The sequence below is a fragment of the Leptosomus discolor genome, chromosome 5, assembly GCF_034619465.1.
Source record: "Leptosomus discolor isolate bLepDis1 chromosome 5, bLepDis1.hap2, whole genome shotgun sequence".
In the NCBI taxonomy this organism is placed as follows: Eukaryota; Metazoa; Chordata; class Aves; order Leptosomiformes; family Leptosomidae; genus Leptosomus; species Leptosomus discolor.
In genome coordinates this window covers 252,633-267,163 of record NC_141395.1, presented here as the reverse complement: position 1 = coordinate 267,163, position 14,531 = coordinate 252,633, and the positions used below count along the sequence as shown (strand labels likewise).

Sequence of the window (14,531 nt, the reverse complement as noted above, 5' to 3'; positions counted from 1 at the left end):
TCACAGGAGGTATAAATAGCCAGGCCTAACGACTCCCTTCTAATGCAGACCAAAAATGCAACTGACTCAGAAGAGATTCATAAACACGTGTAGAAAAGACAAAGATTTTTTTAAGAGATGACTGAAGAAGGTAGGATGGGAAAAGTAGAACGGTAACGACAAACACAATTACCAGTACGTAATTTTTCCTTGTCATACTTCTCTCTCTTCCCATCCTACAAAACAATATTCCATACAGCAAGTGGCTACAAGTATGAGTGTTGTAGAGGTACCAGCTTCTGGGCACACTGACAGATGCATCAGCCTTCTAAAACACTGATAACAAAGCCAGTACTCAACAGCACAGATTTAAATGAAGCTGTCACTGCTCAACTGGTAGCAGCACTTTTTAAAAAGACCATTAGCAAGAAATCATCAAGGGGACTTCTGTTTGCTTGAAAACAGTTGGGTGTTGATTTTTGTGTGTGGTGGGTTTTGGATTTTTTTTTTTTTTAAACGCAGGAATTAATCCACTGGAGAATTCAGAAAGTTTTACACTTTTTATTTTTGCGATACAAATGGATATTTAGCTATTTTAATGATTTGAAATATTTTTTGATAAAAAAATTTCTCAAGCTTCCCAATGAATTTGGAAGCAAGTAACGTTTTCAGGTCTGGTGCAAAAAGCCTTAGTCTCATTGAGTACCAATACTACTCAGGCCTCCACGGAGTGAAGGTTTTTAGAAAAAAAAAATTCCTTTTTATGAAGACAACTTCAAACCATGAAATTCTCTTCATCTGGACTGGAAGTTCCTGCCCGTACAAAGGAATTAACTATCAAACAAAGCCACTAGTCAATGACTGGATTGACTGCTGCATGACTGGACAATTTTAGAGACAAGTTAGACTAAGATAATCTTGAAGACAAATCAATAATAAAGCTGGCAGGAAGATCAATCACCAGCAAACACCTCTTTCATATACCTAAAAGAAATGAGAAGCAGCAAAAAAAGGCTACTTTTGCTGAAATCAAAAATAGAAATAAAGTGTTGTCACGCACTAAAGGAAGCCTGCATGATGCTACAAATTATAAGGATGGAAATGAATCAAAGATGCTCTCCTAACAGCACCATAAGCATAAGAAGGCAGGAGTCTGTGTCTGAAGTAGTGTAGAAGCAGAAATCAAAGAAAGCATAACTTATGAAATGTTCAGGTACCTGAAGAGATAGCATAATTTTCTGTTGCTACCTAGACATATGGCTCACTGAGAGAAGAAAACCTTCACTTAGAAAACTGTTTCATCTTACTCACTTTCAGGTATATACCAAAATGACACCTGCACTGTTGATATAAAGTTTACTGACCTATAAAAAGAGCAAGTGGCCCATCAGATAATCAGACCTTTGATTTAAGGCTGCTCTAATCTGATCTGTAATCTTTACCAGAGCACAGAAGGAAAATTCACCTTTTGACTTAATTTTCATGCCTATTAAGTAGCAGCAAGGCAAAGAATTTCTTAACATCGCACTTTTAATGCACTTTTAACATACTTCAGCATATTCACAAAAAAATGGAAGCTTCCCAAATCAGCACTACCACCTCCCACCCAAACTCAGGGTGCAGTATCTCCCCTCATGTAATACTGCTTTTGAAACACTAGCATCATTTACAGTGGAGATGGCCTTGTCGGAAATTAACTTACAAGGAGTATGCCAAAAAACTGACATGTTAAAAAAAAACCAACATCGTTGCAGTGAAAAACCTTGTTCTTCAGCATTTGAAGTCTTGTGAAGAAACAGGTATTACCTAATCCCTCAAGTAGCTCCATTTTAATTTTATTCCTTTTCATATTTATAAAACTACAAAAGAGATGCCACGGAGAACACATGTAATGGAAAAGGAAATGCTGAGATTGCGATTATCTTGTTAAAAAATAGCTGAATCATCTCAGGTGAGACAGTTTCCTGAGTACAGTCATGATACAGAAAGCACAAAGAAAGATGAACTGACTGTATGAGACGGGTACCTTTACAAAAAGGGCGATTAGTACCAAGATTCACATCTAAGTGTGACAGAGAAGGAATTAGGTGCAACCTCTCACTAACCATCAGCCCAGCAGAAACAGTCCAGGCAAGGCTTTTATACAATGATTCCTTTTTCCAACCTGGGATTTTAATGTTGCTTTTTTGTATCTTACAAACACAGGTTTTCCTGTTTGTTTTTTTTTTATGCTCCCCCAATGCCAGTATCCAGCTGAGGAGCTACTCTACATAAAAAGTGAGCACGTAAGCAGAGAAAAATCACGTAGTGATCACAGGTACAATCTTTTCTCATCCCACTTGGATACAATTCAAGGCAGTCTGGACATAGTGGTATGAAGATTTACCACCACAAACACTGGTGAATCAGGCTGAGATGAAATAAACCCTTTCCTCAGCATCCGTTATTCTATCACTACACAACTTCCACATACGATGGGCTTGTGTTGAGGGTCACGTAAAGGCCTGTATGCTATGAAAAGATTACACATCTCTCGATCACATGGCAAACAGGCAAGAAAACAGATATTCCTATGCGAAACTGTTTGGGACTGGGATGCTTAAAACCTAGACTGTGCTTTGGAATGGATGGGGATGATAACATACATAAGAATGAAGCCTGGAAGCAGAAAAAAAAGACCAAACAGACGGCTGAAATGGACAGATTTCTTTTCAGAGAAGCCCCAGAGCAGTTCTAAGAGCTTATGAAAAACACCAACTAACATAATAAAGAAGAAAATGTTGTTTAAAAGTGATCAAAGAAGGGTCTTCTAAACAGCTTCTTAAGAGTTCATCAGAAAAACAGTGGAAAATCCAAAGATTTTGAACCAAAGGTGAGAGAGATGCATCGAATCTAGTAAATTTAAAGAAGCGGAAGATCGTTTCTGAGCATTCCCACCATACTTACGCTTGAAAACAGGGACAGCACTACTGGAACCTGAAATCCACACATGAGGGGCAAACACAAGAAAGAGAGAAAATGATTGTAGAAAGGAAGAAGGGCTTGAGACTTCAGGGTATTACGCCTACTATTTGAAAGGGAAGAAGACAGAGATCATGACAAAAAGGAAGGCTCCTACAACTACAAGTACTTACAGTTCGATGGAGGGAGAGAAAGACTAAGCATCCCTAAGGAGACAAGGACAGGTAAGGGTCCCATTCCACTAATAGACCGTTGGCTACATCAGAACTTCAGAAACACTTTTTAAACTATAACCCTAGAGGGGATTACAGATGAAGACATGAAAATGTATTTGGATTGTCCTAAAAGAGAAAATATATTAACACTGTGCAGACTGGATCCGCAGTTTTAGTAGAGAAATTTTTTTTATTGGTCTAATTTTTTCCTCTACCTCCCTCTCGTCCTTCTTCTTCACTTCTTTCCTTCTTCCTTCTGAGATACATTAAAGGGAAAAAAGGGAGACATAAGATTAGAAACACAAATACCTAAAGCAAGGACTAAGAAAGGATTCACCATTCCTAGTAAGAGGCAAAGATGACAGAAAAAAAAAAAAAACAAAAAACACAAAAAAAACAAATAAACAACCAAACAAAACCAAAAACCATAAAGTAGAGTCTGGCCATGTATTTTTACCCCCTGTGATTCATGAACTTTATGCCTTCTAGCTTCCTGGTAGTTGGAGCCGTTACGCTTGCTGTATGGAATTTTGTCTTGTAGGATGGGAGAACAGTGGATATGAAACTCACAACCGTTAAAAAGTTCCAATTTTACCTTAAATAAAAATATTAAAAACCTCAGAGTTTGCATTCGACATATGATCCCTAGCTATAGGGAACAACTGAACTGACAGATGGGAAATGCTAAGATAACATAATATAAACTAACAAAATTCAATTGGTAATTGTTGTACGAAAACCATCTCTTCTTAAAACGCCTTTCAGGATGAACACTGGTAATTATGGTAGGTCCAAATAAACTTTGGTAACGTCCATAGCGATTTGACAGCTCCTGTAATACTCCAATAAAAATTTTTTTACTTTCTTCCAAAGAATGCAAAATGGACTTGACTTTGCTTCATTTTTGAGACAGTAACCCTCTGAATCTCATGCATCTTTAATGGACTGTAAAAGACTGGTGCCGCCCCATTCTAAATCCACTTCCATCTAAATCAAGCAGTTCAGCTACTGACTTCTTGGTAAACCTGTAGTCCGTCCTTAGAATCGATTGCCTATATAGCAGCATATCTGTGCAAATGCAAAAAAGCAATATATTGTAATATTTAAGGAAACAAAACTTACTTCCGAAGTTTGCCTTCAACCATCCATTTATCTCTCCTTAAGTTTGACATATAATCAATGTTTTTATCAATTTCACTGTCAAAGACAAAATAACCCATTAACTGTGAGCGTACAGATCTTTTTCTGACAAGACATTTACGTACAGATACTTTGTCTCAAATAACTATCTTGGAGAAATGTTTAAAAATCAAAATAAATAATTTTAAAGCTAGGAAATTCCAATGCTAGGAACACCAATGTAGCGTACTGCTGTACCTGTGTCAGGCAGTCTTTATTTACAGTATCAGTAAGCTTTCTTTCTGTAAGAAGTGTATCATTCAAAGCATTTGACATTTCTTTCCATAGTTCTAATTCAATGTCAAGCCTCCAGATGTATTTGCCACAAAGCATCCAGCCCTGCGCTGAAAGCAAGTTATCACTGGTATATCTACAGTATTCTAACTAGGATCCACGTGATCTAAAAACTAATGTTCACTTTTCATTGTAGAAACTGAAGAACCAGAAAAAGCGCTGCAGTACAGTGACTGTCTGCAAGCCCACTTCTGAGACATTCCAGTCTCAACAACTTAGCAGGTTATACTAGTTTCTATGATCGAAATATAGAAACTCAAGTTCTGAATGATTATTTCTACAAATCTGACTTAACAGTTCATCATCTGCAATATGATAAAATTTCTTACGATGACGAATTTGATTAATAGACATGAACTCTCTTGCACAGTACACGCACAGCACTTGCACTGCCCACTTCTGCTGTTTTTCAGCTTTGGAAAAAATGAAGCATCTCTTTCATTCTTGCCTTACACAACCCCGATTCATTTTTGCAGCATGCAACATCAAAAGCAGCAGAACTCACCAGGGAACACAACAGCACTCAATTAGGTAATAAAACAAAAGTAAGTATGCGAAGGTAGAGGTATCTCAAGTTTCCTTGGCATTTCCTAAGTTTTTATTGCATGTTGTTGGGTTCTAAAATGTTGTTTAACATAGAGGGTTTTTAATTATAGAATGCTATACATTACTGACCACAAATGAAGTACACACTTCCTTGAATTACTACCATGATAAATCAGGCTTGCCACCTCAGTTTATGGCCCTAGTTAAAGTATCTGGACAAAAGAGGTCTTAAAAAAACAAAAGGAAAAAAGGGAAAACAGTACTACAGAAGCCTTATATGAATCTTCTACATTATTCCCTAGAATACCTAATAAATTTCTTTGTATTAAACCTCATCTTTTACTCCAAAAATAGCTGCAGAAATATTGGTGGAAGCTTTGAAAACAAACTTACAAATCAAACATTGAAAAGTTCTACTCTTCCATCATATCAGAAGTATATAAAGGTAAGAAGCAGTAACACAGAAAATTTCATCTTTCACTATTGAAACATCAAGAACCCTCCTGTGGCAGAACAGTGTGTACAGTATTTTTGAACTATTAACATTTTTATAAATTTATTTTTGCAGACCTGTTTGAGAAAAGTCTTACCTTACTACACTTTTGCTGCATGCTAACTCATTGACAAGGAACGCAAGTACTGATGCTTTCTGAGCTGGAGTATGTGCCTGAAAAGCTTTTGTCTTCAAGCTCTCCGTCAGCTCAGTTTGCCCACAGTGAGCCTCCATGAAAATCTGTAGAATCTCGGAAACGTTATCTCTATTGATACCAACATTCAGTAAGTGTTCCCCAAGAATAGTTTTAGCCTAAAAAGGACAAAGAAGTTTCAAACAATCACAATTAAAAATACTATTTTCCTCTGCAGGCTATACTGTTGTTCATAAAACAGTAGGGTGGGTGCATTTGTTTGCATTTTTACCTAAGGACTTTAATCAGGATTTTTCTTTAAAACTATTCAAATGTGAATCTTGAATAGAGTAACAAATTAGAATGTCTTCACCTCTAAGTTTTTAAGAGCAGAGATAGTATTAATGAAGTAGGTTAAATGAAAAAATACATGGTCCAACTGAAACTGGATGGATACTGTTTTGTACAAACTTGCGACAGTTCTAGAGTAGAGAAGAGCTATGTTGGCTTGAAAAAGGATAATAGGAAAGAACCATGAATGAAACAGTTCTGATGCACTGACGTAAGAGCAGACTTTGGAGAAAGAAATGGCAAGAGTATACATGAGGGTAAGAATGAAAAGGGGGGAAAAAAAAGGAGTTAAAAGACATGGCCACAGATATGATAGTGCCCTATATAAGAGGTCCAAATAAAAAACTGGGGAGGGTAGAGAAAATGCCCAGTAACATTAGAACAGTGACACCAAAAAGAATCAGGAAAGAGAACTCAAATCAGAGAGGTGACAAAGACACATTATGAAGAATGCATTCATAAATTTAAAAAATCCTAATTTTTTTTTTTTTTTACCTTGTATCCTGTAACAAGTCCTGGATCACAAACAGCTGCAGAGACAAGCTTTACAAGCAAGTCTTGTACTTCTCCCATGCTGTCCCCTATGTTTAGCAAGCCCTCTTGAAGAACACTCAGGGAAGGGACATCCACATTTACATCAAAGCCAAGAACTTTACCAAAGTTACGCAGGAACTGCACTACCATGAGAGAATCTGAAAACGTGCTTCCATCGAGAACAAGGCCTGGGATGCGAGGCAACTCTGGCAATGGCTGAAAAGTAAAGAAAAACAATGAAAGATTCAGAGGTATACTTCAAAAGAAAACTTTTTTGATACTAGCTAGGAAATTGGCTGATGCTTCCATACGGCCTACAGCATGACAATGACAGAAGCTAAAGCCTACTGGGAAGCTGCCCGCCCGCCCTCCTCCCCCCCCCATTCCATCTAGTAAATTTAATTTAAAGCTGAAACATATTTACCTTTTCACATATTATAGGAGGCAAGAGATCAATAAATACTCACTTTTTGTTCAGGAGATGCTCTCAGGCTCTATTCTGAGCAAAATACTATAAACGGTGGTATAAAAATATTTGGGGGACACAGGGAGGGAAATTCTCTGGAACAGAGGGAGCCTGAACCTGAGGTATGTTAAGCCCTGAAGGACAGGAACTAAGAAAAGAGAAGACCGGGAGAGTAATTTTTTTGAGTAGTTTTTAGAATAGTTACACATAAGAGAAAAGTTCTATCTACGGTCTGTGTACTGAGACAGGATGCACGTTCCAGCTATATAAATAACTAAAGAGTAACTGAAAAAAAAAATCACGCAAATGCTTTTTGTGAAGCAGGCCACTTTTAAACAAAACGCTCTTCATAACTAAACATACGCTACTTTAGTGTTTGTAGCACCTGTATTTGTACATATCTCAAATAGTTATCTAATTTTCTAGGCCAAAACTTCAATGCTTTGGGAGTGGCTGCAAGAAAAATGTTATTGTCACAATGGCAAAATACAGAAACAAGAGCCAGAAAAATAAATTTACATTATTATGATTACCTTCTGGTCTGCTAAGCACATATCTTCATTAGGCTTCTTTAGCTCCTTTGCCATTTCTAATTCCAATCTTCGCTGTTCCAGTTTACGTTCTTTATTTAACCTTTTTTCATCACGCTTCTCTTGCTTTAACCGCTCTTTTTCCTTAAATAGAATCAAAAGGCAGAAAATAAACCCCAGGTATTATGCTTACAATGGAACAATCTAAGAATTTGAAGAGCACCACTTACGTAATCTTAATAATTACCACAGCAATTAAGGAACGTGCATTCAACTAAAGGTAAGGGAGAAACTACAGAAATAGAACAAAACCATTGAATTTGTTAGCAAATCTAAGATTCACTTTTTTTCTCTTCTGTCCACATGGCCATGGGTATTGAGTTTGTTTACATTGAGAGATCTTTGGAGTAACATTTCAGAAAGCTGACTGACTGAAAACATAGCAAAGAACTGCCATACAGGCAAGGCATCTGATTTTAAAGGCCCTGCTTACATGCTGCTATCATCAATATGCATCTGCTAAAGCAGAGACTGCTCAAGAAAGAGGTAGGTGGGAAAACATCTCTGGACAACACATGGTTTAAAAAAGCCCATAATACATAACCTGGATACAAATAGCTTACAAACCACAACTGATCTTTTCAACACATATAGCTTCTGGCCTTGAATTACCGTGTACATAGCATCATCCAATCTGAAAACTGAACAGTCTTAGCATCTTATTCGGTACAACATGATCACAGGGATAATCAAGTAGGAAGCCAGACCCTCAATTATTTTTCTCTTCCAACACCCTCTGCATTGATCTCACACAGAATATTATACTCTCTCTCCAACCTGCTAAGACAAGCTCTGAATTTGGAGCTCCAATTGCCTTTCCCATCCCCAACTCTAGGGGTTCTGCTAGCACAGGCCCAGCATCGATATGCTGGTCTGCCTACACAACCCATTACACACCTCTGTCCAGCTGATATTGAAGGCAAATACTGAGTAAGAAACCATGCGTGGAATCTGCCATATACCAGTGCTACCTCTTTAGATCACAGAACTGCGTGCTTATACACACACGCATGTGCACGTGACAACGTAAGACCCTGACACGACACAAAGCTGAAGACATTATACGTGCTTTTCACCTGTGGACGCAGACAGGCTAAAGAACCAAGATAAGCTGATTCATATAATTAAGAATCACTCCCCATTATTCTGTCAGTTTAAGAAACCGCTCTAGTCTCTTCAGCGTACCGCTAACAAATTTTGCATAAATAAAGGCATGGGCTATAACTGTAATTCAGGACCTGGCTGCATTTGTAGAACAGCATTAACTGCTGACTTCACGACATAGTTCTGTCAGGCCCCATGGCTGTTTATTCCTTGTTTTGATTCTGTACTGAGTATTACTACACCACTGGTGATAACACGATGACTGCACAAAGCAGCTGACCTCTACTACTACAGTCTTCAGTGGATTTTAGGCAAGACAGAGGTCAGAGTTGGACACAAAGAACGGGTTGGACTAGCAACCTTATACTGGCAGATAAAAGGCAGTCACATATAGAACTACCCATCTGTCCAACTGCTGCTTTGCAGCGGTGTCAGCATCCTCTGTATTGACAACGCAGGCCCTCATATCCGTGACGATTTCATAAGGGATACGTCGCTTATTCATGGTTTTCTCCCTTTAACAGCATACATCTTGTATGGAAAAATCACAATACACTAAAGCAGCACACAAAATCAATAATTTTATTTTAAAATGGAAAATACTCCCTGACTTACTTTTTTAAATGGTTCACTGTCTTTTATCTTAACCTATGGCAAGGTCTCAAAGCCAACTGGCATTTCCTACAAGTTGTTTTTGACAACTAAAAACATTCTATGTCAACAGAAAACAAGAGAAGTACATATGGATATTTAGGTGGAAACATATTAATTTGCAGTTATGATTAAAAATGCAAACCTTAAGCATGCTAAGTTTCATGAATGTATTTAGAGATTACTTTTTCTGGCTGCAATAAACATTTGCTATTCTATTTCCTTGAGAGTAAGAATACAATTACAGCACTGGATCAGACCATACAACCATTTAGCCTAGCATCCTGATTTCCAACAATGGACCTGGTGCTCAGGGTATGATCTTCCTCTACTCAGTGATGATGAAACAGCATCTGGAATAATGTCCAGTTTTGAGTCCTCCACCTCAAGGATGTGGAGAACATGGAGAGGACAACACAGTTTTAAAAATGGAACATACTGGTTTTTTGAATTCTATTCTTATTTACAGCTGCTGTGGAAAAAACATCTTCAGAATACTCAGCTCTCAGTAGCTTTATTTGCACAATTTTAACTTACCAGCATGATATAGGTCAGAAACAGATTTCCTGATTTTAGTTTATGAAAATATTATCAACAAAACTGCCATTATTTTCTTTTCTAGTTTGTATTATGGGATACTAGTAGGAAGATCAGAAACAACTTAATCTAACTTTTTAACAAAGATTTATCATGTAATATCTCGAGGGAAGGGACTCATAAGGATCATCAAGTCCAGCCCCCTGCTCCTGGCAGGACTACCTAACACTGAACCATATCACTAAGACCATCGTCCAGACACTCCTTGAACTCTGACAGGCTTGGTGCCATGGCCGCTTCCCTGCGGAGCCTGTTCTAGTGACCAACCACCCTCTCAGTGAAGAACCTTTTCCTTATGTCCAATCTGCACTTCCCCTGATGCAGCTTCATTCCACTTCCACATGTCCTGTCGCTGGTCATCAGAGCTCCAGGAGATCAGCACCTCCCCCTCCGTCACCCCCCCTGAGGAACTTGCAAACTGCAAATGATGGCACCGCTCAGTCTTCTCTTCTCCAAGCTGAACAAACCAAGTGACCTCAGCTGCTCCTCTTAAGTCTTGCCTTTGAGAGCCTTCCCATCTTGGCTGCTCTTCTCTAGACACGCTCTAATAGTCTGATGTCCTTCTTACACTGAGGAGCCCAAAACTGCACACTGTACTCAGGGTGGGGCTGCTCCAGTGCAGTGTAGAGTGCAACAATCATCCACCCGCCTCGACCAGCTAGCAATGCTGTGCTTGATGCAACCCAGGACATGGTTGGCTCTTTTGGCTGCCAGGGCACACTGTTGACTCATATTTAACTTGCCATCAACCAGATATCTTTCCACAAGACTGCTGTCCAGTCTCTCGTCCCCCAGTTTGTATGTACAATGAGGACTGCCCCGTCCCAGGTGGAGAATTTGACTCTTGTTAAACTTCATGCAGTTGGTGACTGCCCAGCTCTCTAGCCTGTCCAGACCTCTCTGTAACACTCTGTCCTCGAGGGAGTCCACAGCTCCTCCTAGTTTAGTATCACTGGCAAACTTACTTTATGTACATTCACTAGTCCCGCATCCAGATTAATGTTTTTATAAATAAAGAACACTGTCCCTAAAACTGAGCCCTGAGGAACTTCACCGGTGCCTGGCTGCCAGCCCGATGTGACTCTATTTATTAAAACTCTTTGAGCCCGACCCATCAGCCAGCTGTTCACTGAACATATTATGCGCTTGTCTAGCTGTATGCTGGACACGGTTTTGAGAAAGATACTGTGAGACAGTACCAAAAGCTTTGCTAAAATATTAAAACCTCACATCTACTGGCTTCCTTTGGTCCACTAGATGTGTGACCTTGTCATAAAAGGAAATCACGTTGGACTTTTATAAAAGAAAAAAGCAGGACTTTGAACCCATGCTGGCTATGACCAAGAACTGCATTGTCTCTCAAATGTTTCTCAATAACTCCCAGAATAAACTTTTCCATAATTTTACCAGGCACTGAAGTGAGACTGACAGGCCTGTAATTGCCAGGCTCTTCCTTCTTTCCCTTCTTGAAAACTGGGACAACATTTGCCAGCTTCCAGTCGACTGGAACCTCTCCAGATTCCCAAGGCCATTGAAAAATAATGGAGAGAGGTCCCACGATAATGTCAGCCAGCTCTTGCAGTACCCTGGGATTAATCCCATCAGGCCCCATCGCCTTTTGGGCACCCAGCTGGAGCAGCAAGTCTCCAACACATTCAGAGTCGTCTGGGAGTTCATCATACCCCCAGTCAGTCTTCTAGCACAGGGCTCTGGGCGTCCCAGGGCCCATCATCAGTGTTAAAGACAAAGGCAAAGAAGGCATTAAAGGTCTTCACTTTTTCTACATCGCTATTGGTGAGGTGACTGACCTCATCAAGTAACAAACCAATGTTATCTCTGATCTTCCTTCTGCTGCTAACATATTTTAAAAAGCCCTTTTGTTGACCTTCACAGTACTTGCCAGCTTGAACTCTAATCGAGCTTTGGCTGCACGAATTTTCTCCCTACAGTGGTGAATAGCTCCCCAATAGTCCTCCCATATTGCCTGTCCTTGCTTCCAATACACTTTCCTTTTCCACCCAAGTTCTAGTTCCGGTCAGCCAAGCCGGCATTCTGCCCTGCTTGCTTGGCTTCCCACACTTTGGAATTGCCTCCTCCTGTGCTTTTAAGAGACAGCTCTTAAAAAGTAACCAGCATTCATGGACCCAAATACCTTCAAAAGCAGATTCCCAGGGGACCTTACTAACTAGCTCCTTCAACAGCCCCAAGTCTGCTCTTCCCATATCCAGGGTTGAAACTTTGCTGGCAGTTTTTCTCCTATCACCAACGATTTGAAACTCAACTAGTTAATGGTCACTGTGACCAAGACAGCCACCAATCACCATTTCACCCACGAGTCCCTCCATATACATATAAGAAACCCAGGAGGACACCTTTCCCAGTTGGCTTAAAAGTTAACCCTGAAATTCTTCGCAGAATCACAGAATCATTAGGTTGGAAAAGACCTCTAAGATTATCAAGTCCAACCATCTACAAAACACCACCATGCCCACTAAACCATATCCCAGAGTGCCACATCTACATGTTTTCTGAACACCTCCAGGGACAGTGACTCCACCACTTCCCTGGGCAGCCTGTGCCAGTGCTTAACAACCCTTTCAGTGAAGAAATTTTTCCTAATGTCCAATCTAAACCTACTCTGCCACAACTTGAGGCCATTTCCTCTTGTCCTATCACCCTTCACCAGCTTCGTTGCCCTTCTCTGGACACACTCCAGCACCTCAGTGTCTGTCTTGCAGTGAGGGGCCCAAAACTGCACCCAGCATTCGAGGGGCAGCCTCACCAGTGCCCAGTCCAGGGGCACAATCGCCTCCCTGCTCCTGCTGGCCACACCGTGGCTGACACAGGCCAGGATGCTGTTGGCCGCCTTGCCCACTCGGGCACACGGCCGGCTCACTTTCAGCCAACTGCCGACCAGCACCTCCAGCTCCTTTCCCACCGGGCACTTTCCAGCCGCTCCTCCCCAGCCTGTAGCGCTGCATGGGGTTGGTGTGACCCAAGGGCAGGACCCGGCACTTGGACTGTTGAACCTCATGGCATTGGCCTCAGCCCATCGATCCAGCCTGTCCAGGTCCCTCTGCAGAGCCTTCCTGCCCTCGGGCAGGTCAACACTCCCACCCAGCTTGGTGTCGTCTGCTAAGTTACTGAGGAGGCACGCAATCCCCTTATCCAGATCATCCATAAAGGCGTTAAACAAGACTGGCCCCAATACTGAGCCCTGGGGGACACTGCTTGTGAGCGACTGCCAGCTGGATTTAACTCCATTCATCACCACCCTCTGTGCTTGGCTGCCCAGCCAGTTTTTTACTTCCTTGCACTGAAGTATAATTCAATTTTCCTTTGGTCTGTCACTTTCATTTAAATTTAGAAACATACTTAAGAGAAAATTTTTATCAATTTCTTTGACAACCAGATGCCATAATGATGGTTATTTTACCTCAATCTCTTAGCTATCTGTACTTTATTCATTAAAGTCTCAGGTTATAGAGAAATATATAAAAAGTAAAATAAAAAAGTTAGCCATTATGTTTTAGCATTGATAGTCCTCCCTTAAGATAACATCAGAGTTAAAACTGAAGACAGCCTCAGGATTAAGATGTAAATTAGATACGGTCTAACAAAAGTTTCATCAATCACACTGTACAGCTCTAGTTTTATCATCAATGCTATTCCACCATGTACTTTTGTTTAGATTTTTTTTTTTAACCACCTATAATGCAACATAAACTACTGTATTATTTCAAACCAATGAAGCTAAAAATGTTGCTAGTGACATTTTATTTACTGCAGTGTAACCTGAATAAGCAGGACATGGTATTCGTGTTAAGAGAGGCTTCCTCTCAAGCTACCTCAGTCATGAACATAAGCAATGAGGTTAATACTCCTTTTCAAGGCAAAGCTAAAGACCTTTGCCCTCATCTCCTTCCACAACCTTCTAAAGAAATTGCTACCTCTCAATTGCTTATAAGAAGAAGTTCTATTACAAAACCACTATTATATTAGCTTAATAGCAGGGGAACTTCAGTGTCTTTCATGTGATAGTAAGGCTAAGAGTAAAACTTCACTAGTTAAAGGCCTGATTAGTCAACTCAACGAAAATATTTTGAAGGATTTGGGGTAAGGCTGTGCCAATAAGGACTACCAGTATTTCTTGAATATTTTTTTCCCCTCTAAGTAAATTAGCTAGAGTTCCTTAATTTGTAAGCAAAGTAATTGTTTGAACTACGAAAAACATTTCCATCTTGCAGTATTTTAAAAGGAACAGTTTAATTCAGTTGCCCAACAAACACCCGATTTAATAGCACAGAATGTCTATCTAATCTTTAGCATTAATCCTCACAATAAGCAAGTATTATTAGATCCTAATAATCCTCTAGATTATTAGATCTATACCAGATTTATATAAATGAAAGCAGTCACCAGAATAAGAAGCACACAT

At 39.9% G+C, this 14,531-nt stretch overlaps 1 protein-coding gene across 1 annotated transcript in view; it reads right to left on the bottom strand.

The window, feature by feature from the left end:
* BAZ2B (bromodomain adjacent to zinc finger domain 2B) overlaps nt 1–14,531 on the bottom strand; it is an 85,620-nt gene that overhangs the window by 19,243 nt on the left and 51,846 nt on the right. Inside the window, exons 20-23 of the mRNA XM_086466056.1 lie at nt 7,685–7,825; nt 6,647–6,901; nt 5,765–5,979; nt 4,278–4,352 (exon numbers count right to left, since the gene is read on the bottom strand). Of these exons, the coding sequence (XP_086322182.1) occupies nt 4,278–4,352; nt 5,765–5,979; nt 6,647–6,901; nt 7,685–7,825 (686 nt within the window). The remainder of the gene's footprint in view (nt 1–4,277; nt 4,353–5,764; nt 5,980–6,646; nt 6,902–7,684; nt 7,826–14,531) is intronic.